A 26,711-nucleotide genomic window follows, 5' to 3' on the forward strand; every position below is an offset into this window, starting at 1 on the left:
GCATGTGTAACCATAATTTGGTGCCAGGGCATCAGATAAAGACTTTGAATTGCCCTACTTGTCAGTTTATGATACAAGCATTTTACTAGAACACAACTGTATGCTGTTATTTCATGGAAGTGATTTGCCATGACCATTTCAAATTCTGGAGTTATCTAAAGCAGCAGAATTATACTCTAGTCTAATCACTCAGCACATTAATTCTGGAAGTCAAAGCCTTTGTCAATTGCTGGAGGACATGCAACTGTTCCCAGTTGGTATTTTACTTTTAAAACCCATAAAAATGAGAGATGTTTCTGAAAATTGGTAATAAATAAAAGCTGACTCCAACAGTATCATTGTTAGGTAACAATTCAAGCCGAACACATTTTAATGGTCAAATCAAATCTGCTAAATTCAGTGTATACAGAAAATAATAAGCAAAACCCAAAAGACCCCAAACCACAATTGTTTAAGTATGGAAAAAACAGGGCACACCGGGGTGGCACCCGCCACGTCATAACTCTGCTACTGCAGAGTGCCAAAGCTTCCTTTAATGAACAACTTAAAAAAAATCAGAAGTAAGTTATGAGCAATTGAACACAGCTTTCTGGCACAGAATGGTTAATTCAGTCTTAACTCCAGCACTGACTATGGGAAAGTAATACACAGGATGCCTATCTGCTGAGATCCTGATGACTCTTACCCGTAACGCTGCTGAGGTACTCACTGTAATTCAGAAATGATTAAAGTGGTGAAAACCTTAATCACAGGTCACCCTGTCTCTCTCTCTTTCATGCCTGAGTAACCTAAAAACTGTTGTGAGAATAAATGAACAAATCACCCAGGAGCGCCCCTGTATGATTAACTTCTATCTGTATCTTGGCGTGTTTGATCTGAAAGTTCAGGTGCCTTGATAAAACAACTATAACGAGTCCAAGGAAAAATATGTCAGCTTAAAGGAAGATGCAGCATCATCCTCACCTTACATAAACTTACGTTCCATCTTGGTGAGGACTGGAGATACAAAAAGCACATAAAACAATTTTACTCATTCTCAAGGTCCGTTTCATTTATTTACCATGACACACAAACGCAGTTTGCTTCCTTGAAGACACACTTGTGACAGCATGTCTGCAGAAAAGCCTTTGGAAGACTCCTGTCGCCACTTGGCCCCTTGCCACATGTCCCCATTCCCGCTCCCTGGAGCCCCTGCCAGGCCGCAGCGCAGCCAGCGCCCTCGGCATCATTAGGCTCCAGAAGCAACGGGAAGTCTGCCCTCGAATTGCCAAAGGAGGCTGAGCTGGTGGTTATCGCTACGACATTTATCGCAGGGAAACTTTGGCAACGATCACACACGTGCTGGAACTTTGCTTCCATCTAGCGTTGTGAGTGCTGAGCTCGCAGAGAACTCTGCACAGTGACAGAATGAGTGGGACAGCACCGTACAGCTCGCGACTGATCCAATTCGGCCTTGAAGCTGGGTTAAATTTCTAGTTCTATCCAAAGTGCTAATCATAAAGATGAGAAAGCAATTGAAAGGGGGGGGAGAAGCTTCAAACACACATTGCAATTTTTTAAGTGCACAAGTCAAAACCCTCAAGCGATTGTACAAACAGAAGCTGACAAACAACAGCTAACACACTTTGCTCAAGCTTTGGGCAGCCCTTGCAGAGAGGAATTTAAAGGTGATGGTTTCTGGAGAAGCTCTCAAGTTTTTGTTTTTTCTTCTTATTGTTAATCTTCCTCTGATTAGAAGCTGTAGACAAAAATTAACACGGACAGAGATCTTGCAAGTAAATTCCAAGTACCACCTCTCTTTCCAGATCAAAAGGCCAACAGGGAATCATATTCCCAGGACCGAGGATCAGTGATAGAGTTCACTGCTCAAATGGAAGAAAAAAAATCCACATGCACAACTGACATCCAAAATGGCTCAACATAATTTATTTTTTATGTTAAAATGTACAGAGTTCTTTTGAAAGTACTTGCTAGAAAGGGGAAAAAAAAGTGATATTACATACAAGGAGAGGAAGGGAGACCATCCAGCCAGGAGCGTATGACATGGAGAATTACAAAGGCATCTAGGCACCCCTTCCCCTTAGCTTACAAGTCACCATGAACAAAGTACAAAGAGGTTACAAAACAGGAAAAGCAAATATAAACAGACAGGAATAGACTCAGCTTCATTTGTACATGCGGCTTTTAGAGGCATCTGGAGCTCCTATTCACACACTCTAGAGATCTCTTTAAAGAGAATTTTTATCTTTCTTAAAATAGTTTTTAATATTCTACAACAAAGATAAAAAATTTTAAAGATGGAATGAAATGAAAAAGCTCTTATTTTTAAAAGGCATCAAAGTCACTAACAGTGAGATTTTTTTTTAATTTCTTTTAGAAGATTACCCAAGTTATCTTGCTAAAAATACATTTTTTTTTTTAAACAGAAGTGAAAAAATGGTAGGTACCAATATTACTGCGTTGGATAATTTTTTTTTTATATATAGAAAAGAACATTTTTTTTCTACAATAGTTCTACAGTCACAAAGGCTTGTGGAAAAGGGAGCTGCCCAATTGATAAAAAAACCATACAAAACCAAACCAAACATAACGGCAAACAAACTAAATTCACGGCCCTCGTTTCAACAGCTTCTCCTCCTGTCTCAGACCCCTACCCACCCCCTACCCCCCCCAGCAGTCGGGAAGCAGTGACACAGCTGAAGATCTAGGAAGGAGAGGGCAGCACAGTGCGCTTTCTACATGGGTTATTTGGAACTGGAATAGTATATACAGAGAAATGGGATCCTACACAGCCTTGTACATGCTCAAAACTAAACAGAAATAAAAAGTGGAAGTCCTTTGAATCCTGCTTTTTACGGTTAGCAGTTATTGGAGGAAAGTCCATTTTAGTGCATCTGAAGAAACCCCAACTTTCTTTTAGACTCTTTTGGTTTAAAAACAAAAGAAATTAGTCTTATTAATGTGTATTTCTACTTCATATACAATAAAAAAAGAACTTTACATTAAAGGGTGTCCCTTTTTGTATTGGGTGACATGCCAGCAGTGTAGCCAAAATGAATGTAAATTGGAATATGCAGTAATAATCCTGCCGCCTGCATCCTACGATGGTGTTTGGACTGTTTCACTCCTATAAAACAGGCCGGTTCCCTTCTTTTCCCACACTAGGTCAAAAGTGTGGCTATTCCTATAAAAGGGGTCTCGAACATAGTGGGAGAATCAGGGAAAACATCACTGACTCCCCTAGAGAGCGGCACGTTCAGCAACTTCCTACCGCATACCGGGAATGGAAGAGTGACAAGGACACCACAGGGTTCTCGTCAAGTCATGTAAAAAGTACACTTATCTTCCAAGATTACCCAAGTAAAGAGATTAAGAGGCAGACCACTGGAAACAGCTGCTTTTGAGCTCAGCCCGACTCAAAGGCTCAGAACCAAGCCCCTCATCATTTTGAAGTACATACTAAAGCAGAGTTTGGGATCTCAGAGTTGTGGCTGACTTGCTGTTCACCAGAAGAGCCTGCAGCCGTTTTCTTGTCCTAACGGACCACGAACCACCCTATCCTCCTCACGACTGCATAAGGGATACAAACAGTTCTCTCTTGAGATGCTTCCAGTAGTTCAGTGACAGAACATGTGTGCATGCATGCACATGTGTGTGCACATGCATGTCTAGGTGGTGAATGGGATCATTTTAAAATTACATTATATTTTCAGCATGAAACATACAATTTCAATTAACTCATCTACAAAAACACCAATGTGAATAGTTTATTGTTTACACGTAACTCCAAATTTTACTGAGGGCGAGGGAGTCAGGGAAAATTAAAGATTAAAAATTTTTCCTGACTTGCAGAAATAATGAGCTTCATTTATCCTGTGTGTCCCCTTCCAAGTCTCCCAATAAGTGCCTCCTGCTAGAAGTAGGAAATGCTAGGTAGGGTTTAGAGGGAAAGGTTGTTATTCTTTGAGACGTCAAACATTTTACGTGACTGCAGCACTAGAAACTGCGTACAGAGGGGCACAGGGGAGGGAGAAGGACATACATTTGAAAACAAAAATTTAGAAAGATGATTTCAGTGTTACACATATTCTGTCCACATTGTCAGCAAAGTAAGGCTCTTTTTAAATTATGAAACGATTTTGTGCATGTTTTCCCCTCTAAAAAACATCTGTAAATGATTTTAGCTGTAAAATGTTTCAGGATTGTGAAGAAAACAAAAACGCAAAACAAAAAAAAAAATCCAAAAAATAAAGACCAGGCTTCCTAAAAAATAAAATAAACCAAAGAAAATCCCTCTAAATCTACAGCAATATTTTAACTGGAAAAAGGTCCATTTTCTCTGGTTCGTCAGTATAAAAGGTTCCTTTATTTATATATATTTCAGTTTTTAGGATGCAAGTTCATCTTGCTCATCTTCTCATGTATGGTCCATTGAGAGACTGCTTGGGCACCCCAGCAGCATTCATGTAGCTGTGATGGGAGGGGCCAGTGTACATCATGTTTCCATGAGGGTTTGGCTGCATAGGCTGCTGGGTATAGGCCTGGCTCCCCATCATTCCCATCTGCATCTGCATAGGATACTGTGCTGTCTGGTTCATGTAGGCAGGGTTACTATGGTAACTGCTGTTCATCATAGGCTGTGTCATTCTGTAGCTGTTCATGGCATTCAGGGTGTTCATATTCATGGAATTAACATTGTAAGGGGTGGTTGGCATTAGGTTGACTCCCATGTTCATACCCCGTTGAACAGCTAATGTACGAGGACCAGCCTGCATGGCAACTGCGGGTGGGCTGCGGCCATAGAGCTGCTGCTGGTGTGCAGTTGCAGAGGGCAGTGGTGCTGATTTAGAGCGAATGGAAATATGCCCCTTGACTGGCATTTGCCCCTGCAACCTCTGTGTATGTGGAATACCAATATTGGTAGCAGACATATTACACTGAAGCAGAGGTGACGTGAGGTTCATGGTGGTGGACGCCAGGTTTGGTGGGGGTGTCATAGTGGCTTGTGCTTGTGGAGTGCCTGCTAGCGGATGAGAGGGAGCGAGCTGAGCCAATCCTGTGTTGGACAGAGAAACGCTGGTTGCATAGGAAGTCACAGCAGGAGAATGGCTATAAGGCATGGCATGAGGGTCCATAATGGTGTTTGTCAGCTGCTGCAACTTGGCTAAACTGAATGTGGCTGATGGTTGTGAATAGCTCCCAGCACCAAAATCCCCTGGAATCCTCTCATAGATACTTATGTTACCAGTGCTTCCTGATTCAGGTATTTCCATGATCATGGGTGCTGGGGTGAAGCTGTTGTTCATGCTACACTGAGACAGCGGAGGTTGCTGCTGGGGTGGAGGTGGGGGCTGCGGCTGCTGTGACTGAGGCTGTTGCTGCTGTGGCTGCGTTGTTGGTTGCTGGTTACTTGGAGGCCTTTCTACTACACAGCTCTGAGGTGACTTGATATTGCAGTTTGCTGCAGGCTGGACAGTGTTTTGCTGCATCATGCTGCAACTGCTGCCAATGTTTGCCATTTGCTGAGTGACAACACAACTGTTCTGAGTGAGGCTGCTAGAAGAGGACAGTCCTCCATATGAACAGCTGCTCTGGGAAGAATTATTTCCACAAATGCTGCCTCCCATAGTGGAGTCATAGCTGCTGGGGTTTTCATAATTCTCTGTAGTGCTCTCAATGCTGCCAAGGTCACTGAAGCCACTATCTACCACCTGCTGAGAGTGGTCCGATACTGAAGGCACATCCATCATGGGGCTGGTCTCCATGTTCTGCATAGAGGGTGCGGACAGGGATCCTTGTTCAGGACTTATCTGGGTGTAACTGCTCTCCAGAGCAGGCACATTTGGGCTGCTGACAGAACGTACAGACTGGCTGGGGTGGGACTGAACAGAGGATATTGGACTGTTGTGTTCTGAGGCCTGGCAATCTTCAACCATTGATATCTGAGGATCCTCCTCAGTCTGGGTGTAACTCTGCAAAGTCTGACAAGCTGCAAGAGTTTCTTCACAGTCCTGGTAAGCTACATCATGCTCATTGCTTTCCTCCTGTGTCAAGGACTGGACTGCTTGAACAGTTTCAAGATCTAGTTCACTATGAGGAATCTCCTCCTCTTCCTTTAATTCAATTAACCCTTCTTTATTACTTTGCTCTTCTTCGTGATCATCTTCAGACCCAGGGACGTGCTCCGAGCCCACCGATGTCTCATTGGAAGCCTGCTCTTCCTCAGAATCTGCCTCTGCTTCATCTTTTTCTTTTGCATCTTCTCTACTGCTTGGTATGCTTGTTTCTAAAAAACATTCTTGCACCTGAGGCTCCTCCTTCACCCCTTCTCTAACAGGCTGTTCCTCCAATTCTTTTTTCTTCACAGACTCCAGATGACCGTCATCTTCGTCATCAGCATCATGATCTTCATTTTGATTTGTCACTACTGCAACTTCTTCTTCTTCCTCATGCTCATGCTCAGGTTCGTCTAGTTCTTGCTGTTCTTCTTCTGATTGCCTTTGCTCTTCTAAAACCCGTGGCTTCTCCTCTACCTCCTCTTCTATCTCAGGCTCTTTTACTTCTGGCACTGGACTGCTGTTGCTGTCCACAGGAGAAACTGCTCTTAATTCACTGCTGGCTGTATCTTCCTCTTCTCCCTCTCCTACCTCTTCTGCTTCCATATTCACATCTTCCTCTTTCCTTTCCTCAGTAAGAGGCAGCTCTTCTTTCTGCTCAACACTTTCTTCTTTATCTGAAATTTTGGGCTTACGGCCTGGTTTTGAATTAGCTACCACTGCATCAACTCCTTCATCCTGAACTGATGGTGGCACCTTTTCCCGGTTCAGTTTAAAACCTGGTTTTCGACCAGGTCTTTTCTTCCAGTGGACTGGTTTTCGGCTTTTCCCTTTTGGCCATCCCTTCTTCTTTTTCATGGGTGTAGAAGTATCTGGCTCAAGTGAAGAATCCTTTGCTTCACATTTTCTCAGCATAGATAATGGTTTCAAAGTTGGGTTACCTGAAAACACAAATTGAAAGATACTGTTCAAACATTTTTGTTTGACCTGAGCATTCATGGAAGCTTTCCCAAGCATTCCCATCATGTTTATCAACTTTATATATCAATACTAGCTTAGAGATTTATTGTGAAGGGTAACAGGACAGATCAAGGTCTGCTCATTAGCAATCACATTGCACATTACATTTTCAAAGAACACCAATGCTTTCAAGATTTTGCATGGTCAAAGCTCTGAGCCTTTAATACACAACTCAAATTAAACACTAGACTATACGATAAAGTCCTGGAAAGACTCACCACCCTTTACAAATTTTATTTATACAATATGTTCACAAATGAAAATGTTCCAGTGTAGGGGAACACATGAAGTTGCAATAAAAGCATGTTTCCGTTTAGATCTGTATTTTGTGCATCTGCTCAAGAAAGGAAATATTTCCACTTTTTTCTTGGCTTATGCTTATTCTTTGGTATTTCATGCCAATAGAAATACCCAGATGACTGAATTTGGCTAATTTTTTTTTTTTTTTAATCTGAGAAATCATTAAAAGGAAGCTGAATTTCTCTCTCATCTGACATTTATTTGATGAAGCAAGTTTTGCATTTCAGTGACTTTCCAAACATTACAATAGGTTCAGAGCTTATACAGCCAGAAAGGAATGTGATCATTTACTGAGAACTTACTGAATACTGTAAGGCATTCCCTGAATTAATTTTGTTTTGAACCTGTCAATTAGGATAGTCAGTGACACTTTGCACAACTGTTGGTAAACTACTGCAACAGTTAATCATTGACACTAGTTGATATTCACATTTTACCATCTGAATTTCTGTCTTCAGATACTGAATTTACTTAATCTGCTTTTGTATTAGTTCTCCTTTTATCTGCTAGGCAGAAAATCTCTCTTACCGAATAACAGTTCTCACCCAAGTAATTTGTAAATTTATCAAGTCACTCTTTTGCCTCTGCTTTCTTTGAATCTATCATTATAGAACATTCGTTCTAGTGTCTTAATCAGCCCACAACTGTTCTTTGAACTATTCCAGTTTATCAATACTCTTATCAAGTGTGAATAACTGAGTAAAGATGGCTGTAATAGTTTCACCAAAGTTAAATAAAGAGATGACAGAATGTCTCTACTCCACTTGAGATTCCCCTGTTCATATCTTTAAAGATCATCTGAATCTCTTTGGCTTTGAGCTAGAAAACCATGCTAATTACTGGACATGACCTTCAAATACTCTCTCATAGACTTTGTCAGTGAATTGCCCTTCATTTCATTTACCAAATCACCTCTTTTTCTGTCAGCTGCTACATTATTTTTTAATCTACCCATAAAATAGCAGTACAGACAAACAGACGACCCAGACCAATCTCCCTTAGAATAGAATAGTTCTGTTGGAAGGGACCTACAATGATCACCTAGTCCAACTGCCTTGCACCCCACTAATAACAAAGCTGCTTAATTACGCCTTGTTTGCAGCTTGATTTATTTAATATGTATTAGCTTGATTCTGTAACATTTCAGCTTAAGCAAATGGTTTTGATTAAGTCAAATACCTCTCAAAACACTAAGTAGGTAACATCAATTACCCTTATTAACCAAGCTGTAAAAATGTAAAAATATATCATTGTCTGACAAATACATTTTTCACATACCAGTGTTCATCTGTATTGAGCAAATAACCCTCCCTGGACTTTCTACTGAGTAATAAGCCAATCATCCTACTATTAAATCAGGATGAATGTCACACGACATCCTGAATGTCATCAGGATGAAAGGCCCAACGATGGGCCTGTAATTAGGTTGGTCATCCCTCTATATGGATGTACGATCAATTTCCCCCCAATATTCAGAGTACATTTATTCACATTTCTGCCCTTTCTACTGTCTTAAAAATGTTATTGATTCCACACTATGAATTTCCCAAGAAGACCTGTTTTAAGTCCACAGTGTTGCAATGATGGTAAAACTAAATAATGTGCTCCTAGTAGTTCACAAACGCTTCTTAAAACCTAACTGTAGGTCAGCTGAGTTACTCTTGCCCTTTGCTCAGACAGGCATTTACTCTAAGTATCTCTGATGAGAAACATTCTGAAAAAATTCTGGATATTAAAAAATGAATTTAAAACAAATACTGAATTCAAAATTCAACAACTCCTTGAAGTCATCCATAAAACAAATATTTGGAATGTGAATAAAGGAAAGAAAGGATCTGCCACAGTCAGCAAATCATTGGGCAGGAAGAAGGAAATGCTACTTTCATAGTATTTGTTAAAGCATTAACACTTAAGCCCTTCCAAAAAAAAATCCACCTCTTAAAAAAATGAATAAATAAATAAATAAAATTGCTATTTCTCTTCCCCTTCTTTCACATTTCCTATCTACTACAGAGGATTAAGATTTACCACCTCTTAGGTAAAGACCCTTTGCTTTATCTGTACTGTCATGGATTTAATATTTTTAGGAATGTAAAAAAAAAAAAAAAAAAAAAAAAGTAAATGATCTTATGATGGCAGGCTTCCCTTATAATAATTTAATATTAAAGGTGTCCAGTCTGGGCTCCCCAGTACAAGACAGACATGGAGTTACTGGAGAAAGCCCAGCAAAGGGCCACTAAGATGTCTAAGAGACTGAAGCATCTCTATGACGAGGAAAGGCTGAGAGATCTAGGACTAGACAAGAGAAACCTCAGGGAGGATCTTATCAATGTGTACAAATATCTTAAGGAAGGGTGTAAAGAAGATGGAGCCAGGCTCTTTTCAGTGGTGCCCAGTGCCAGGACCAGAAGCAATGGGCACAAACTGAAGCACAGGAGGTTCCATCTGAGCATCAGGAAACACTTCTTTACTGTGACTGAGCACTGGAACAGGCAGCTCAGAGGGGTTATGGACTCTCCCCCCTTGGAGATATTCAAAAGCCATCTGGACATGGACCTGAGCAACTGGCTCTTGGTGGCCTTGCTTAAGCAGTGGAACTAGACAAGATGACCTCTAGAGGTCCTTTCCAACCTCAAGGGACTGTGATTCTATGATTTTTACCATACACACTTGACACCATCTTCGCAAAAAAATATGGATTTGATGACCAGTCAAGATTTTACGTGCATCATTTTTTAGGATACTGAGAAACATATATACGTGCTCATTCAGTTGCACTTAGTTAAACGTCAGTGTGCACGCAAGCTTGAACAGAAGATCCTTACAGTATTCACATTCACAATAAAACTTGCAGGTAGAACGAGGAAAAGCAAAATAATACAGCCCAGGCTATTACAGAGCTCCATCTTCCCCCACGCAACACTAATCAAGTTGCACAGAATTGGTAAAATATAGAGAGACAAGCTTTATTTGTTTTCTACACTACAGAACACACTCTGTCTTCCAGAATGCCTAACCCTCATTAAATACTGGCCTCAAATCACCACACTGTCCATTCTCACTGTAGCCCTGACAGCAATCATAACCAATTCAAATTCTCATCAGACACCAAATTTAAGAGACTGCAACGTTACATTTCAGGAAAATCATAAAACACTTTCAATGCATTGCCTCAGCTAGAGATTAAGTTCTCAGAGAAAAATCTAATCCAAACCACCCTTAGTCAGAAAAAAAAAAAAAAAAAAAAAAAAAAAAAAAAAAAAAAAAAAAAGAAGTTACAAGCAGGTTTCTGTAGTGATAGGAAAACTTCCAAAAAATCTAAGCCTCCTATAAACATTCCTAACTCATAGTTATGATTAAAATAGTCTAAATCTGAACCAACTATTAATGACTGCAATATGATATTTCTGAATTGTCGTAAGGCAGTGCTGCCTCCCTCCACACAGCTTAATTCTTTATTAAAAAAGGCCAGCTGTTTATGATGACTGATTATCCCCGTGGGCTAACATGTTTGGGTAACTGAAAGTACATTGTATTTTCTCTAAGATCATTACAATTTTGCTATGTATATATGCAAGGGCACCTGCATTAAAGGCATAAGCAGCCAACAGATACTGTTTGATGTCAGGAGCAGCAATACCCTAAAAAATAGTGTGCTTAGTACTTTATTACTTCAGAAGTTCTGACAAATTTGCAGAAGTTCAGAAAAAAAAAGCAACAGAAGTGACACAAGGGAACAGAAAGCACTAAATTACAAGTGGAGAGTAAGAAAGTAAAGTATTTATAAAGTAAGCAAGCAAGAAATTTATCATTGTAGTATATAATGGGTGTGAGTTAAAACAGTGGCTTTCCAAATACCATTTTTGATCCCTGGGCACTCTATGGACTATTTGTAGTCTGCAAAAGATGGTTAAAAATCACTGATGTATTTTATAAAGCAATATATGTGTGTGGAATCTCTAAAGGGATCTGCATCTCCACCAGAAAACATTCAGAAGAGCACAAATGAAAAAGACTGAAACCCACTTATCTAACAGATCTTCTCCCACCTCTATAGTCTTATAAATGGTGCTGGAGTACCATAAAAATGTATTTCATGAGTAACCTGATCACAATAGAATTCAAAAAAACAACAGTATAAGCTGACTGTGCTTATATTCCCACTAAGCAAATTTAATGCTGCATCGACACATGTTTGCGCTAAATTTACATAGTTATATACTGCTATAAGGATTTAAGGGTAACCAATGCTAAATGGATAGTATACATGGCTATAATCATATTGATGCTTTCAGTATTTAAGTACTTTTAAAGAAAAATTCTTCTCTGCTAACCACAGGCTAGTTGAAAGCCATAAATTAATGAGTTCGTTCTAGTAACGATTTTTTATTGTGGGATAATGGCACCATATTTCTCTTTCACACAGTTCTTTGTTTTTATTTGGCTTACTGCCTTGCACTACGTAGACCATCAAGAGAATGGAACATGCAACAGCCATAATGAAGATTACTAATGGAGCATCTGAATGACAAAGGTTTCTTTTGAATAGTCAGTGCACTCTAAGTAACCAGTTCCAACCAAATAAGTTTATTTTATGAACTGAAGGTTCAGAGAACTTTAACGGGATATGAGGAGCTGAGAGGCAGGACATGCAACGTGATGAAGAACAGGATCTCAAAAGAGACAATTTATTATTTCTCTTCATTTTGGAAAACTGAGGGCTCTCCAATTCATTTCTGTTTTATTTCTGTAAGTGACCCTGCTGCATAGGTTCTTCCACAATCACAGATACCAGTTCCACTAGGAAAGCTGAACCAAAAGGATACCCTGTGATCAGGTCATTGCTAATAAAATAGTTAAAAGCATGCACCACATTTTCATAAGACTTCGAAATGTTTGAGGCTGGTTTGACTGGTAATCTATGCCTAACCCTACATTTTAGCTAGAAGTTACAAGACAAGGTAAGCAGGTTGTTACGTCATAAGCTAGCATCGTCTGACACTCCCTGACACACTAGCTATATCAAACTTTCAACAGCATACCACCAAACATACCATTAGTGTCATCAGACTCGTCCTCATCTTTGGACTTCCTCTTAGAAGAGGGTCTATGCCTGAGTGTGTCTGTTGGGGCTAAGTGTCGAAAGTATCCACTGGGCAAAAGTTCATTCTCCTCCTCTTCGTCCTCCTCCTCCTCTTCCTCCTCCTCAATCTCAAATGTAGGCTCTAATCGGGGCATTGGTCGTTCAGAGTCCGAGTCCTCAAATGGTTCATCCAGCACTTCTGTGGTCTCCGAGATCGTTTCAGTGACAACACTGCTGTTGTGGTGCTTACGCTTGCGGACTCGCCTCTTCCGATGAAGGATTGGTTTCTGAAAGTGGAAGGTGGGAGAAGAGAAGACATTTTATCATGTGCAGTAGAAATAAAACACTGATGAACAGAAAACATGAACAGCAGAGTTCAACAGTCTAAGCAGGACCAGAGGGCTCCCTTCTGGAATCCAGACTTCACTAGAAATACTGACCAGCGCCTATCTTCAAGTTAGACAGATGTCAAATACAATGCAAGACAACTGACTTCCATGAAGAGTGCTAGATTGACATTTGTGTAATAGTATAAACCATTTAAACAGCTGAAGCTAACAGCCCATCCCTAACAGCTGAAAGTTCAGAGACACTGCAACATAGATGTGAATAGTTTAGAATAAGCCGCAATGATGATGATGATATAGAAGAGAACTTTTAGTGCAGCATCCTATGAAGAGAGAATTTTCTTGGTCATGTTGACAGCATTCCCATCTCAGTGGTAAACCATTCCAGAGACTTTATGCTGTGATTTTAGTTGTTTAGATAGCATTTGTGTTTTGCAAGCTTCTTTTGGAAGTAGGACCCTCTCTGTTTCTATTTTGTCTGACTGAGTAAAACTTTAATAACCAAGGTGGAAAAATCAAAAGCACAAGGCAGAAGTTAGAATTAAAAAAACCCTGCCTCTGATTCAACAAAAAACACGACTACAAAAAGACAGCAGAAGGCACCCTCCAGACAGAGTTCTGGCACACTGAGCAGATGCTACCTGTACGCTTAATACATACCTCATGAATTGCACAATCCTTCAGAAAGCACCAGCATACTGACAAAACAGACGGCATGATATAGTCAGAGACAACAAGAAATAAGGCACACACCTTTCGTTTTAATGTTGGCTTGGTGAGAACAGGTGGAGAGCTTGATCGAGGACTCAGAGGCTCATCATCTTCCTCTTCACTACTCTCACTAAAACACCTCAGAAGTGCCCTATCACTATCGCTGTAGTGGTGGGGTAATCTGTCACAGTCCTCTGGGAATCTACACTTCAGTGGCTCCGTATTCCTTTTCAACTGCCCTCTCCACCTCTCCATACCTTCGCTGTACCGCCGACGGGGAATTGCAGATTTTTCACCTTTGCCATACTGTCCCTGGGAAACTGCAGATTTTTCCTCATCTTCAGCATACCGGCCTCTTGGGGCTGGAGACTTCTCCTCACATTCACCACATCTTCCTTGCAAGGCCGCCGACTTCTCCTCACAGTCACTGCACCGGCCTCGTGAGGCTGCTGATTTCTCCTCACATTCACTGCATCGCCCGCTGGGAACTGCTGTTTTGTCCTCAATGGGCAATATTGGCTCATTCTCACAAAAGGGCTCACGAAGTTTTTTGCCCTTGCGGTTCCATCGACCTCTTCGTGATGGCTGACTGTTTGCAGGAAGACTATCCAGGGGAAAAATGTGCTTGTTTGGCCGCGCAGAATTGGCTGGAGCAACAATGTCTGGCTTTTTTTCACTCTCTGTAGGTGAATAAGGCTCTTGCTCTTTCTTCTCCCATGACACAGATTTTACCATCTGATTCAAATGAAAACAAATAGATTTCACACTTCCTATTTAAGCATGTGTGTCAATCCTGAATTCAATTCCACAAAAGCTTTTGAGCAAGAAGTCAGAAAAGTTTAACAAGAATGACTTTTAAGAATCTGAGAATAACAAAAGAATTGACCTTTACAAGATTGTAATAGTGCTAACTGCTACTCCTTTCCTCCCAGGTGTTAATGTACCTCAATTAGCTTCCCAATAAGTGACTTTGGTCAGCAGCAGCCATCCAGTCGCCTGCTGGAATGCAAACATCATCTTGCTACATTCAAAACACAGTATTTGTGTAATTTTCAAGAAAAAAAGTGAGACAAACTTGAAGCTATTTTTCCATTAAAATGCACAATTAGTTTAATGTAAATACAGTAACAGCGCATAATTTGCCTCTTAGTATTCTGGTCAGTGCTCATCACCTGATGTGAGAGTGCAACCCTTCAAGGACAGCAGCCTAGATTTCAGAAACCTTCACTGCTCTGTGGGCAGTAATTATAAAGCAATTAGTGGTTTTGCAAAAGTACACAGCAAAAACCTTTGGTGAAAAATGTTAAAAGTTTTTGTTGATTCATTTCCATTTATGCTATTTGTCACTTATAGAAATGCTGGGTCCTTCAAACCTAAATCCATTTAAATAATTTGATGAGAGACCAGGTTGCTTGAGAGTGGGAGGCAGGTTTTTTGTTTGGTTGGTTTTTTGTCGTTGTTGGGGTTTTTTGGTTGTTGTTTTTGTTTGGGTTTTTTTTTGTTTTTCTAATACCACCTCCCACTCAAACCACCACCACCACCACCACCCCCCACCCCCAATCATTAAGGGCAGAAAGAGCCTTCTTACTCTTTTCAGAGATAGTCTTTAACCTTTCTCTAGACTATGCCTCAATGTTTTCCCTATTTTTCGTTTCTAATCTGAAACTATAATGATACCTGAACTAATCATGACTGCATTGGTTTTTACAATTATGCCAAATGCCCAAGCCTGGCATTTGAAATCTTGTTAGCATTGCCTGCAAAAGCACCGAGTGTAAACTATATGCCACACAGAAGTAACAGATTCACTCTTACACTGGTCTCTGGATCCTTTTCTTTCTGCTGTTGTTGCTCTTCATTTTCCCCATCCTCTGTCTCCTCTTCTTCATCTTCAGAGACAACTGAGTTGGAAACTATAACAGGTGTCCAACGCAGACATTCTGCATCCACGTCTATAGGTCGGACATTAGTTCTGAGCTTTGCCATATGTTCCTGGATAAGTTTCTCCCGACGAATGATCACAAATCTAAACAGTAATAATACTCTGATCAACAACAGGCTACGTATTGTACACGTCATGTGAAACAGATATTACAGAAAAATCTGTGTACTCTCAATCAGTGCTGCCATGAGTAACTTCAGATAGGACAGAAAGCTCATTAAAATTGTACAATTTGCAGTACCGTTAGACTACCAGAGAAAGCATCCTAAAACTGAGAAAATGTTAAATTCTTTCCACTTCTTGTTAATGGTGAAGCCATTATCCTTCCATGGGTAATGTTCAGCTGCAGTATCACTTGCGGAGCATCACTTCTATTAGGTGTTAAATGGACAAGGGGTATGACATTTGGGGAACAGGCAACATAAGGTGAAGGATACTGAATGGTAATAAAAGGACTGCTTTAAAAAGTTACAGTCCCACTACCAGAGTGGATTTTATTCAGGGGGCTGGGAGTAATATCGGTGATTAAAGTACACTGTGAAACAAGGACATAAAACTGTTCTCAGATAACTGCAAGTTTTCCAAATAAGTTCCAAGTTTAACAAAAACCAACACAGAATACAACTCCACTCCCAAAACTGCTATGGTCTGAATCAAGAATAATTCCCAGTATTTCACTTGACTTGTACACTCAGCTGGGCAAGCAGACTACCTCTATTCTATATCCACACTCCTCATTTCTCCCAGTGATCCATCCCACCGTTCAAGCATCACATGTTAATCCATACAGTTAATGGCATCTTTGAGGTACAGAGAAAAGGGGGGAAAACAACTGCCTGCTCAGTGACTGGAAAAATAAACAGATTTCTCTCTAGAGAAGGGAAGTTGCTGTTCTTTGCTCTGTTTTGCGAGTATGTTAGACTGATTAAGCTGAGGGACCCCAAGAGAACATGGCCAAGAGACCAGCTTGCTTTCTCTCACAGCTGCAAATTACTCAGAAGGTCCATAGCTGCAGAGCTACACAGCTGGAAATCTGATCCAGCTTTGGAACTGAACAATTCTTGCATTGCACGTGAGCATCATAAATCTCTACAGACAGTATTTGGACACTTAAGTCTTAAATAAAAATCAAGTTTATTAGGTGTGACTTGTCTCCAAACACCATTAAATGTCATTCAAATACATCTGAAGCTATTTGGAAATACAACAGGACTCCTGTACTCACTGATCACTGCGGAAGTCAAGCATTCGTAAGTGATGTAGAGTGGAAGTGATATCTTGAGGGCAGATTCCAGTCAGCTTACTCAATTTCTTGATGCTTAATTGCTTGTCACGTTGATGATAAAGGCACTCCAATATTACGCTTTTCCAATAAGCCATATATGAGAGGCGCCCCAGGTCTGACAGGGGCTTCTCTGGTGATCCTGCTTGACCCTCACGCTTTGAAAGCAAATAGCCTAAAGATATACAAGAAAAAAATTTTCAAAATATTAGCATATATAGCTTCTGTTTCTACCCCAAATTCTACAAAGACGTTTTTCCAGAAAGTAGCTGAATGCTGCCTACAAGATATAGATTATAATTTTGAAGGATACACTGAGTGGTCTGGCCGATTTTTATTTTTTTTTTTAAACTCCTGTTATTCAATGATAGAGTATGAGATTTCTAAACTACGTTGCCCTCAGACTTTGGCTATGGGCAATGCCACAAGATGGCAGCAGTTGCCTACCTAGAAACTATAATAAGCCTGAAGTACACAGTCTGCTGAGTATCTTCCAACTGCAATAGCAATTTTGAAGATGACAGAGGGAAAATATATTTTAGCCATTTAAAACTAATATGGCAAACAATTTTCTTTAAAATTCTCTACTGTCAAACTTCAGGGCCATACTGGAGAGTACCAAGCTCTAGCTGCAGAGACTTAATTAATTAAAGCCTGTGATACACTGCACAGGTTCAGTAAAGACCGAGAGGTTATATCCTCCCCAGTATGACAAAGGGGAGAGGGGGGAACCAGCTGACAAATGTGTCTTCTCACTGCTGCTCTAATATAGCCCACATTTGTTGATTTCTCAAGATACATTGAGTTCCTTTGTTTCACCAGTATTTTCAGAAGAACAACAACTTATCTACACAAGGATATTTACCAGCAAAATAACTCTAATATAATTATACCAGTAGGGATTTTCCTCTGGACATTAACTCAAAAATTAGCATGTTCACAAGGAGGGCTATATTAGATTGCACTCAGCATAATGACAGAGATATAGTTACAGTGGCAAGTTTCCCTGCGAACTTGCCGAGATCCATGTATGAATCTGAGAATTGTTTGAATATTCAGAGCCTAAGTATGTCTGGTTTTGTTGCCCTCAAAGCTACATTAAAACGTAACTATGACTACGTTTTGCTTAACTCATTCACTTGATCGAGCTGCTGAAGGTTTCGACAGACCGTGCAGTTTTAGGGTTGGCTTTCTGTAGAAAGAACTACATGCGCAAGGTAAGCTTCTGCTAAAAACACTATACTGACACATGCTGATAGTTTCCACCGTAAGCTGCTACACAGGAAACATGAGAATTAGGGGAAAAATGATCAATTTGTCTTTAAAATTGACGCTTTCCAACAATAAGAGTAAACTGTGAAGTTCAGATGATTTTGTGAGCGTTAGAATATTTTGTCCTGGGACATTTTTTAATTTGAAAAATATCCTCTTCCACAGTTAAGCCTTTCTTTAAAATATGAAAAGACGAAGACTAAAAGAAGTGAAGAAAAAGTTCCTTACTGAAGTCAATTAGGAACCTGCCATAGCCCTTACGCTGGTATTGTGGAAGAATCATTATACAGGAAACATTGTACTTCTGTTGGCAGTGTTTTTCCTGTTGGAAAAAAAGCAGTAAATTAAAAAAGACCAGTGAGAAATAGTAGAAGTTGTTCTATACAAGTCCCTAATTACTTCTATAGCAAAAACTGAGATAGAAAGCCACAGTCAAAGTTTCTTAGGAACAACAATGTACATGAGCCAAGGAAAGACTTTAAAAGAGAGAATAATATTAAAACTCTATTACCATCATTTCAGTTCAGAAAAACAAAAATAATTAAACCTTGATATAACTACCACTTCTGCTTAGATACAATGCAGTAAAGAACATGGGCTGCACAGCAGATAAAGTTCAAAGCATAAATCTGAAGGCAGCTAAATTCACTGAAAAAGACTGCACTATTCCAGTGAATCTTTAAACGTTATAACCACAACATACTAAAATCCAATCTCAAGTCTGCTGTTCTGAAGACTGAAAAGAAAAGCTTCAAGCTATTTTTAAATAAGTAAAACAATTACAGATAAAAACCTTAAGAAAAGGCCTATCTGAAATCTTGGCCCTGTTCTGTCAAAAAAATAAAAGGTTTGAAATGAGGTGCAAAATTGCCAAACTTGTTTGGAAAACAATGCATTTACAGAAGGAAAGATGAGATAGATCTACTTGGTAACAATGTTCATCTCACAAACAGTACTACCCATCACCACCAAGAGTAGGAAGTCATTTGAAGAGTGGGGGTTTTTTGAGCTACTAGCTGCAGTACAAGTTCCTTAGATAACATATGCTGTTCAACAGTACAAGTTGGTGTAGTTGGTGGTCTCCGAATGTAACATAAATAAAATCTGGTTGCAACAGATGTCTATACCTGTATTACACAATGTATTATATAAAATGCAAGGGCCTAAATCACAACAATTTAAAGACTCTGAAGCAGCATTTCTCACCATAGCAAATGCAGTTCCAAGTCTGAAGTACTCAAATACTTGCCTTGGAAAAGTAGCCAACAAGGTGACAGCCCTTGACATCATTCTGTGTCAGCACGTAGAAAAGAAATGGCTCCACATCGTAATAGAGAGTCTTATGGTCCAGGAAGAGTTTGGCTAACAAGCACAAATTCTGGCAGTAGATAGTGCTGACATTGCCATCAACCTTACAGAAATGAGGAAAAGTTTTTGTCACTCCATTTGCTGTCATGCAAGGACATGCTTCATCTGGGTATCCCTGTATGTTTGAAATGTCTAACATGAGAGGAAGACTTCTCTGTCACAGGCAGCGTCTCAAAGGACTTAAACTTCCACAGCATAAAGGCTGTGGCCAAGTCACTGTTACATTCATTAGCTTAAGAGAGAACTTAAAATTCATTTTCCTAAAATGAAAAAGCGTTTTTACAAAACGAGGCTTCTCATATGTTTTATGGATTAATAATCTACACATGAGGTCAGCTCCCGCTGCTTGCTTGTAGTTCTTCACTCTTAGCAACCGAGTGCTTTAAGAATGAAGATCTTTAGGGCTATGGGAAACTTACCACACAATTGGGTGCTAAAGACCGTATTTTATAGATAAAAGTGAGTGGCTTAGTTTTCTAACTTACCTCAAAGACTGAAATGTTGTTTTTTCTATAAATTTCATTGGCTGGAGGATGAAACCAGCCACATTTTTTCATATGCTGTTGGAGAATAGTTCTGCTCTTCATATACTTTAGACAGAATTCACAAAGGTACAACTTGGGTAGCCTGTAAGCAAAGAAAAAGAAAGATCAAAGGCTGAAGATACAGGCTTTTGTACAGAATTCCTCGCTCCTGCAGATAGAGAACTTGATGAAAACAAACCCAGTATATACTGACCTTGCATATGTGCTAATCAGGCCAAAAACACCTTACCATACTTAAAGTCATGGCACTTACTTATTCTGTAACAAATGCATATTAAAAAAAAAAAAAAAAAGTACTTAATATCCTGCATAATTACTTTTGCATTATTAAGTTATGTCAGAAGAAATACATGCATCGACTAAAATCCTAGAAAAAAAATAGACACACACCCCCCCCCCCCAGTTTTGCACTAGGGACACTAGGATGGATTAGATAAATAGTTCCTGTTCTCTCCCTTCCCTCCTTGTAACAGAGAGCTGTATGTACCCCTGAGCAATGGGTCACAACACCATCTATCTGTTTGCTTTAAAACCATTTTACATACTACATTGACATGAACAATTTGAATGCAAGTGTCCCAATATTGTTGTGATTTAACTCCATTTAAATACTCTAGCTTGGGCAGGGATGCTATTTTCAGCTACCTTCAATGCCTTTAGCAGAGCTAGAATAATTCCTCATGACAGACCACATGCTGTTATTAAATGGTAGAATAAAGAGTTTAATTTTCTCTCTCTAGCTATGGCCCTTAGAAGTTATTCCTCTTTCCGCATTAAGTTCAGAGACTTTGCAGTTTAGACAGTTTGCAAAATTCTTAAGCAAGAGAACATCGAAACAACTATATGTGCATCACAGCAGAACGATCTTTCAGATGCCAAAACACGTAACATTAAACATTTCTTCTTTAGCTGTGCGGAACTACATACAGCATAAAAATAATACAATGTAATTCCTGTGAAATTTCTATTTATTTTTCTCTTTCAACTCCCATAGATAGTATACAGCATTTCTAATCAAATCATTTAATAGACAGTTAACATCCTACTCCCTAAACAAGTTTATTACTTTTTATCATGAGGAATGCTACAGTTGATTCACTAGAGGGAAGGGATGGCATCCAGAAGGACCTTGACAGGCTGGAGGGGTGGGCCCATGCGAACCTCGTGAAGTTCAACAAGGCAAAGTGTAAGGTCCTGCACCTGGGTCTGGGCAATCCCCAGTATCAATACTGGCTGGGGGAGGAACAGATTATGGGGGATGAATGGCTACGCAGGCAGCCCTGCGGAGAAGGACTTGGAGATACTGCTGGATGAAAAACTGGATATGAGCTGGCAATGTGCACTTGGAGCCCAGAAAGCCAACCGTATCCTGGGCTGCATCCAAAGAAGCATGACCAGCAGGTCGAGGGAGGGGATTCTCCCCCTCTACTCCACTCTTGTGAGACTCCACCTGCAGTACTGTGTCCAGCTCTGGGGTCCTCAGCACAAGACATGGACCTGTTAGAATGAGTCCAGAGGACAGCCACAAAAATGATCCAAGGGCTGGAACGCCTCTCCTGTGAGGAAAGGCTGAGAGAGTCAGGGTTGCTCAGCCTGCAGAAGAGAAGGCTCTGGGGAGACCTTACTGCGGCCTTTCAATATACAAAGGGGGCTTACAGGAAAGACTAAGAGAAACTTTTTACCAGGTCCTGTAGTGATGGTACAAGGGGCAATGGTTTTAAACTGAAAGAGGGTAGATTTAGATTGGACAGAAGGAAGACATTTTTTATGATAAGGGTGGTCAGACACTGGAACAGGTTGCCCAGAGAAACTGCAGATGCCCCATCATTGTAAGTGTTTAAGGTCAGGCTGCACGGGGTTATGAGCAACCTGATCTAGTGAAAGATGTCCCTGCCCACAGCAGGGGGGTTGAACTAGGTGGTCTTTAAAGGTCTGTTCCAACCCAAACCATTCTATGATACCACATGCAAAGAACCAATGTACTCTGAGAATCAGATACTCTAATCACTTAGATGCTTAATAACAGCCCAGTATCAGGTCATTTAGCTGAGGCTGCTCCCTCCTCAGAGTGTGGAATATGTCAGTTCTTTGGGAACCCATCTAGTCATATATTCCTGCGGCAGTTCGAATGCTCACAGCATATACAGGTTGTTGCAGAGAGCTTATCAACGTTTTGCCTCAGCCTAAAAAGACCTTAGGACATCTATTAACTACCATGAAAAGTATCTGGATTATGTGTACTTTGCTTCTGTCCTACATTCAGATAGAATCTTCTTAAGATTTCTACGCCTGCTGGAGTACAGCTTTCCCATAAACACTGAAGCAGAACAAAGGAGAAGAATGTTCAGTCATACCTCGAGTATTCCTGTGGATATGGGGAGGAATACCAGGTCTGGATTTCATACTTGCCAAATTCGATGACAGAAGGGCATCGGACTTGTGGATCAGGAGGCCCAGTCACCCCTACTTTCTATGCAAGGGGGAAAAAAGAAGTTTTCATGAATTTCCAAGTAAAAGACTTCTAAGCTGAAATAAATTAAAACATTCTCATCTACACAGTCCATCATACTCGAACTCACAGAGAATTAGGAAGATGCAGATGTTGCTTTCTGACACTAAAAACCAGTACCAGTCACACTTCAAGCAAGCATGTGATTCACAAGAAGGACGAATTAGTAAGCATTGTCATACCACATACCTCCACCACTACCTTTCACACTGTTGCATGTCGTAGTTTTAAATACAAATTAATACACAGCAAAATTTAATACAATCTTTTTTCAGTCCCGTCGCTACTTCTTTTCTTGTTATTTCAATAGCCCAGAACAGAAACACATAAACGGCTCCTGAGGTTAAGATCTAGAATACTCAAACATCTAACCTAACACATCGGTGTCTTCCCAGCTCCGAGACTATAGGTACTACTGTGAATGTAGTATCTACCAAAACAGTATTCAGGGTACGGCTACCTGCAGGGTGCAGAAGACTTAAAGAAAAACCTCAAATTATTTATTAGAAGAAAAAAAAAAATAGAAAATATAATATTTTTAAATTACTTACACAACCTTTATTTCCCCTGTCTCTCTGATAGCAACTGTATATTTTATGGGAACTAAAAATACAGGAAGTAAATGCTCTGCTTTCAAAGAAAACAAATGTTTTGTCAATTCATGAAGATTTTCTCTCAAAAGACTGTCACTCACACAATTAGAAATCCAAATATTCCCACTGGTCTTGCATTATCATATGAACCACCTGGACTGCAAAGCTGTTAATAAATGAGACCGTGTTTCATGCCAGAGGTCAGAAACTAATGTGAAGAGTACCAGTGAATTACCTATACTTAAATTTATGCTAGCAGAGTGAATCAGCTATACCCATGACAATGGTTTAGAGTTTGAAAGGCTAATATTCAAAATTAGCATTTTTCTAAGTTTCCTAAGTGGGACTGGTGGAGGCAGAAGACACCTCACAATCTAATCCTAGGCATACACATTTTAAGGAGCTCTATCTAGATGAACAAGGACAGTAATCTCCTATGAAAATATTTAATCCAAGAGCTCCAAATAGAGCCATCAGTAACTGATTCATGTTCCTTTCTATTCTTACTCAGAAGATAAACAGAATATTCCAGTAGTCAGCCAAATAAGGTCTTAGAGCTTACTACCTGCATATGATCCACAACCACTTAATTATCCCCCCCCGCCCCAAGTTTATGGATTTATTCCTTAGGCTTCTTCTTTCATCTTAGGCTACCTACTAGGATGGAAACTAGATAAGAGAGTCAATTTATCTTACTTCAACTCACAAGATAGATTTAATAGGAACAAACTCCCTGGTATTTAAGAAAAAGAATTAAGACAATACTATTAAATAAGCACAACCTTGGGTGCTAAAAGCTTTTGCTATTTGTGAGGATTCCATGAGGAAAGGAAAGCACAATCTCTGCATTTTTGGTAACTGATACAAGGTTGTGTGCAACACAAGATTTTCACTCCTTGGCAGAACAAATCACTAAAAGAGCAGTTCATGAAGGCCGCTCTTTATAGCTATGATAATCTATAGTTAAGCACTTCCTGCACTGTAGTTTCAAAGGAATTGCTATTATCGCCCAGTACAATAGGTCAATAATAAACACAGTTATCATAGGCATCTGACAAGTCTTAAGGAAAACAGAGTAAGATGCACCTGCAACAATGCGTCCTGCACTTGTGCCTTTTCAGCACCAAACCCCTCCTCCAAATGAGCGCCCAACACAAGCGTAGAGACCCAGCTCCCATACAGCTGTTTACACATCACAGCCATTAGAAGAAAGCCTTCAATAGCAGACTACTGCTTCAGCCTCTATGCTAGCTGCAGATAGCTCTGAATGACTTCTTGAACATTTAATATGCAGTATCTTTTCCTCAGCTTGCTCAAAAGCCTGTGATACGTCACTCTCTATTTCCATTTTCTTTGGCGAGGCAGTTAGCTCAGTGTATACGCACAGGGTCCTTGTATCAGCTGCATCACAACTCTGGTCAACCCTTTCCTCACCAAAACCAACCAACTAGTCACCTTACATTTAACGTATTTAATCTACAACAAGTATTTTCCCAACACAGCAGGGGGTGGGGGGGAATCTATACAAAACTTGCTCCTTTTTCTAAGCAGATGTTTGGAGATTACTATTTTCTCTATTCTGAGTGTATTTCCATAGATTTCATTTCAGATCTTCAGTTATTTTTCTAAAACACAATTATGGTCACAAGCCATAATCTCATGTGCAATTTGCTCAATGATACACCCGCTGAGTTTTTTTAAAATCAATCCTGTAACAAAGTTTGAAATAAGCAGTGTTATACAGTAGTATTGTATTTGCACCTCAATAAAAGAGTTAACTGCACTTCATCTTAGTCTGCTTTATCACACATATAGTGTAATTCAGTCTTATCACAATTCATTGTTTGTTCGTTCTTTTGGTACAGAGACTATATTTAGTATAGTGGAATTAAGCCAGCCTATGACAGAATCATAGGTAAATAAACAGAAGACAAATACCTGGAGAAGTTTAAAAGGACAGTTATACTTAGTGAACCACTGTTCAGGGAAGTCACTGCATAAATTCAGCTGACCCCTTTGGCTTCAGAAGGAGTTAATTCTAAGACCATTCAAGTTACTGAAATGTACAGGTAGAGAGATACGCACACACACACACACACTATGCACGTATATGCACATATATGTGCATATAGACACACACAGTAATGCCCTACGCTGTTCCATAAGGAGTTAAAGTACCTAGAAAAAGAATGTTTTAATTAGCCAGAGGCCCTGTGTGACCCATGCTGCTAGCAAAGTCTCATATTTTATTTTTTTAACAGTCCACACGTTTTACCAGCTATTTAACAGCTCTATGTTCTGACACAACTAACGACATAGCCCTCAAGACTTTTTAGATGCCCACCTTAACCTCTTATGCTCACTGTTATATTATAGTTCAGCTCTCTTGAGGTCAGTTCCCCATTACTCTCAAGCAGCAGAAACCAAACGCATTAGCTTCTATGGCAGACTGACTGATCTGGAGTCTGTATTTCTTGTTGTTGTTTGTTGTTGGGTTGGGGCGGGTTTTTTGGGTTTGCTCAAATTTCCTTTACAGACTTGGTACTGAACTGCCAGACACTCAAAAATTAACTTTACCTGCAGTGCTTGTTCCTGAATATCTCTAAACAACTCCATGTCTTTTTCAGTTAAGACATCCTGGCTCCCAAAAAAACGCTCCTCATTTTCCTGTTTTCCATCCCAGCCATCCTGATTGTCTGTAAATGAGAGAGAAAATTGTCTTCACCTACATTTACAAAGGAGTACGTGCTTTTTAGCGCAGCAACAAATATATTCTGGCTGTATTCAGACACTGTGCCAACTTTTTTTGATGGGATTTTCTATTCAGATTTGGGATCACAAAGGAAGAACCGGTTCTGGATTTGTGATCATGTAAGAAGTATTGTCATATATTTAACCAGGTCCAAAACTCACCACTTCAACATTCATAGTATCATGAAGGCATTTGTAACAATGAGACAGTTTTGGATAAATGGCTTACCGCTATGCCCATTTCTCACAAACAAGGATCACGAGTACTTAAATGCCGTATCTGGTGCAACCAAAACCAGGACACTTACATTCATCACCCAAGAAACACCCCATCCACAAAAAAAGCAAACAAAACCCACAAGACACTTCACCTCACCCCCAAAGCATTAAGATACATTATTGTTCTTCTGGCACCAGCCAGGCTAATGCACGTAACTATTCTAAAGCTCTAAACCTTGTATGTTATTGTGGAATATTTTCCACTGCTTGCTTAGGAACAATTCAAGCTGTGAAACTATTCAACAAGACTGTAAAGACCTGAATACAGAGATTAAATCAAGGTCCAGTCATAGATTAAGCTAGAAAAGAAAACAAAGAAAGTAGAACTGCATTCAAAAGAAGGGATGCTCTCCAGCAAGAAGGTGCCAAACTGCACGAAGCTGGCTCCTCTACGGCTAATAAAATTAAGAAACATTTGCATACAAGCCTATACCATAGATTGAAAACTCATGGGTCTGTCAGACTGGTTTTAATTATCTTTCCCATTTCATACTTCTACCTTGCTGTTCTTATTTTCATTAACCACTCCCTACGTTACTTCTTTCAAATGAGACATTATTTAGCACATTTCCTGGGGCTATCTGCAAGACCCTCATTACCAAATGGCATTTTACCTCACAGTAATCATTTAATCCCTCATCACACGCTGCCAT

The 26,711-nt window shown here is 39.9% G+C and overlaps 1 protein-coding gene across 1 annotated transcript in view; it reads right to left on the bottom strand.

Moving 5' to 3' along the window:
- Positions 1-1,899: 1,899 nt before the first annotated feature.
- The window catches only part of KAT6A (lysine acetyltransferase 6A), a 52,353-nt gene continuing 27,541 nt past the window's right edge, over positions 1,900-26,711 (bottom strand). The window contains exons 9-18 of the mRNA XM_075523543.1: positions 25,606-25,724; positions 22,281-22,396; positions 19,867-20,008; positions 19,263-19,424; positions 18,242-18,335; positions 16,685-16,916; positions 15,333-15,543; positions 13,560-14,252; positions 12,431-12,746; positions 1,900-6,997 (exon numbers count right to left, since the gene is read on the bottom strand). Coding sequence (XP_075379658.1) covers positions 4,410-6,997; positions 12,431-12,746; positions 13,560-14,252; positions 15,333-15,543; positions 16,685-16,916; positions 18,242-18,335; positions 19,263-19,424; positions 19,867-20,008; positions 22,281-22,396; positions 25,606-25,724 — 4,673 coding nt within the window. The 3' untranslated portion in view covers positions 1,900-4,409. The remainder of the gene's footprint in view (positions 6,998-12,430; positions 12,747-13,559; positions 14,253-15,332; positions 15,544-16,684; positions 16,917-18,241; positions 18,336-19,262; positions 19,425-19,866; positions 20,009-22,280; positions 22,397-25,605; positions 25,725-26,711) is intronic.

The sequence above is a fragment of the Mycteria americana genome, chromosome 23, assembly GCF_035582795.1.
Source record: "Mycteria americana isolate JAX WOST 10 ecotype Jacksonville Zoo and Gardens chromosome 23, USCA_MyAme_1.0, whole genome shotgun sequence".
Lineage (NCBI taxonomy): Eukaryota > Metazoa > Chordata > Aves > Ciconiiformes > Ciconiidae > Mycteria > Mycteria americana.